Source organism: Sphaeroforma arctica (genome assembly GCF_001186125.1).
Source record: "Sphaeroforma arctica JP610 unplaced genomic scaffold supercont1.130, whole genome shotgun sequence".
NCBI lineage: Eukaryota > Ichthyosporea > Ichthyophonida > Sphaeroforma > Sphaeroforma arctica.
The window spans coordinates 138,521-140,346 of NW_014040428.1; the positions used below are offsets into that span (position 1 = coordinate 138,521).

General features: G+C 38.7%; 1 protein-coding gene across 1 annotated transcript; it reads left to right on the plus strand.

Annotated features, from left to right (window-relative positions):
- Positions 1-565: 565 nt before the first annotated feature.
- SARC_02802 (hypothetical protein) lies at positions 566-1,272 on the plus strand (the record flags this gene model as incomplete). Its single annotated transcript, XM_014303441.1, has 1 exon — positions 566-1,272. A coding segment is annotated over exon 1 (436 nt), but the record flags the coding sequence as incomplete, so codon positions are not given.
- Between the last annotated feature and the right edge of the window lie 554 nt (positions 1,273-1,826).

Here is a 1,826-nt window from a genome sequence, read left to right on the forward strand (position 1 = left end):
ACAATCGCCATAACCTTCCCAATGTCATCTCCTTCTATGTACTCTACCAAGGTTAACGACAACGGTTTCAGTTGCACGTCCATGTTGGATAAGGGCTCCTATAGACGTCTTTACTGTATTTGTAACCTAAATAGTATATCGATGCAACGTGGACTCTCTATATAGATACGCGATAGAATAAGGTTGTTTTCAGAACAAACGTGAAGGTAGGTGCATTTATTTCAAATATTTACATACATCTTCATACACCCTAAAATATTGGTGAGAAAAAATCAAGAGCACGGAACGGAATCAGTGACTCACTGATCTGTTATTGATAAATATATAAATAGAAATCCCGCCCAACGGTAGTCGCTTGCCCATTGGTTCTTCATGCGTCATGGCAAAAGTTGACGGTCATCAGAATTTGAATTTGTATGACTCTCCCGGTGACCCGGTCCCTTGTGCATTTGAGGAATTTGCTTTTTGGCGTTATGTATGTATGACTCGGATAGTATGACATTAAGATATCAAGCCGTACAGAGATATCAAGCCGTACAGTATGTACCTTTAATATAGTGTTACAAATATTTATCATGGTACTATCAATGCACACTAGAGAGTGAATAAGCGCATACCTTGTCCGTGTGTATATCAAATAATGGCATGCACAATGAATGTCTGATTATATTACGTCGGACTAAGCACACAGCAACACCGTTAAGTGATATTTGGCGATCATCTTGTCTCGTGTGCCTTAGGAAAGTTAGATAGCAACGAGCTCTCATCTCGTACATAGTATGAAGTAGCCTCCTTCATTAGCAAAAAATCGATATATCTTTGTCTGGAGTTATAGAATGATGGGATTTCAAGTTATTGCGTGTGCACACAGTGCCAAAAGACGGCTCAAAACGCGGTCACTAACACGAGTATGCGATGGCATGAAAACTAGTGTGGTTACAGATGGAGTGCGTAGTAGTGTGTGTTTACGGCCGTATGGGATTAGTACACAATGGGTGCACTATACACAAAGCTCTATTGGTCTTAGAATACATGGCAAGTTTACTATAAGTAGGAGTGTACCCAAAAAATCATGTTTTTTTGCAAGTGTACGAAATGGGCGAGCAGATGTGCCAAATCCTTGCACCAATCTTCACAGACACTATCACTCACCTATGAGAACCACAGCCAACAGTAGTACAGGAAATGCCATGCCATTGGAGACAGTGTTAAGGTCTTATACTTTTCCGAACAATGGAATGACTCGACCACGAGTGACTGAGCGTATGAGGTGAGCAGAGTGTAATAGTTTGTTCGAGGGTGTAATAGTTTGTTCAGTTAAACTGGATACATAGGAATGATTGCGTATGGATATGAATGGACTATGTAGCTTATATTCCATCATACTCAAGCGCAAGTGAATAATAGTTATATACGGTTTTTAACATCCGTATATTGTATCTATACTTGCCGCGTAGCGCTCATCTTTTGTCTAATAATGTGCTGGGAATGCATGCTGAACCGTAAATGCTATTCCTCGGTGGACTCGAACTTTTCCATCCAGCAGTTAAGAAGTTCTAAAATATTTCGAGTACGACATACTACGGCCACTCATTTGTTACAACTATAAAAAAAATTTCTAACTATGTATTGAGCATATTCCTAACATATAGGCCGTGCATTTGCACATATTTTTACTCCTACACATGTACATTGCTGAAATAATATATATAAATATATGTATATGTCACTTCCACAAGAGCATTCTTCAAGGCAATGTGGGAAATACAAGACTACTATAACTAATAATTTAGTTTTTACATTTTACAAAAACTCCCGCAATAAAT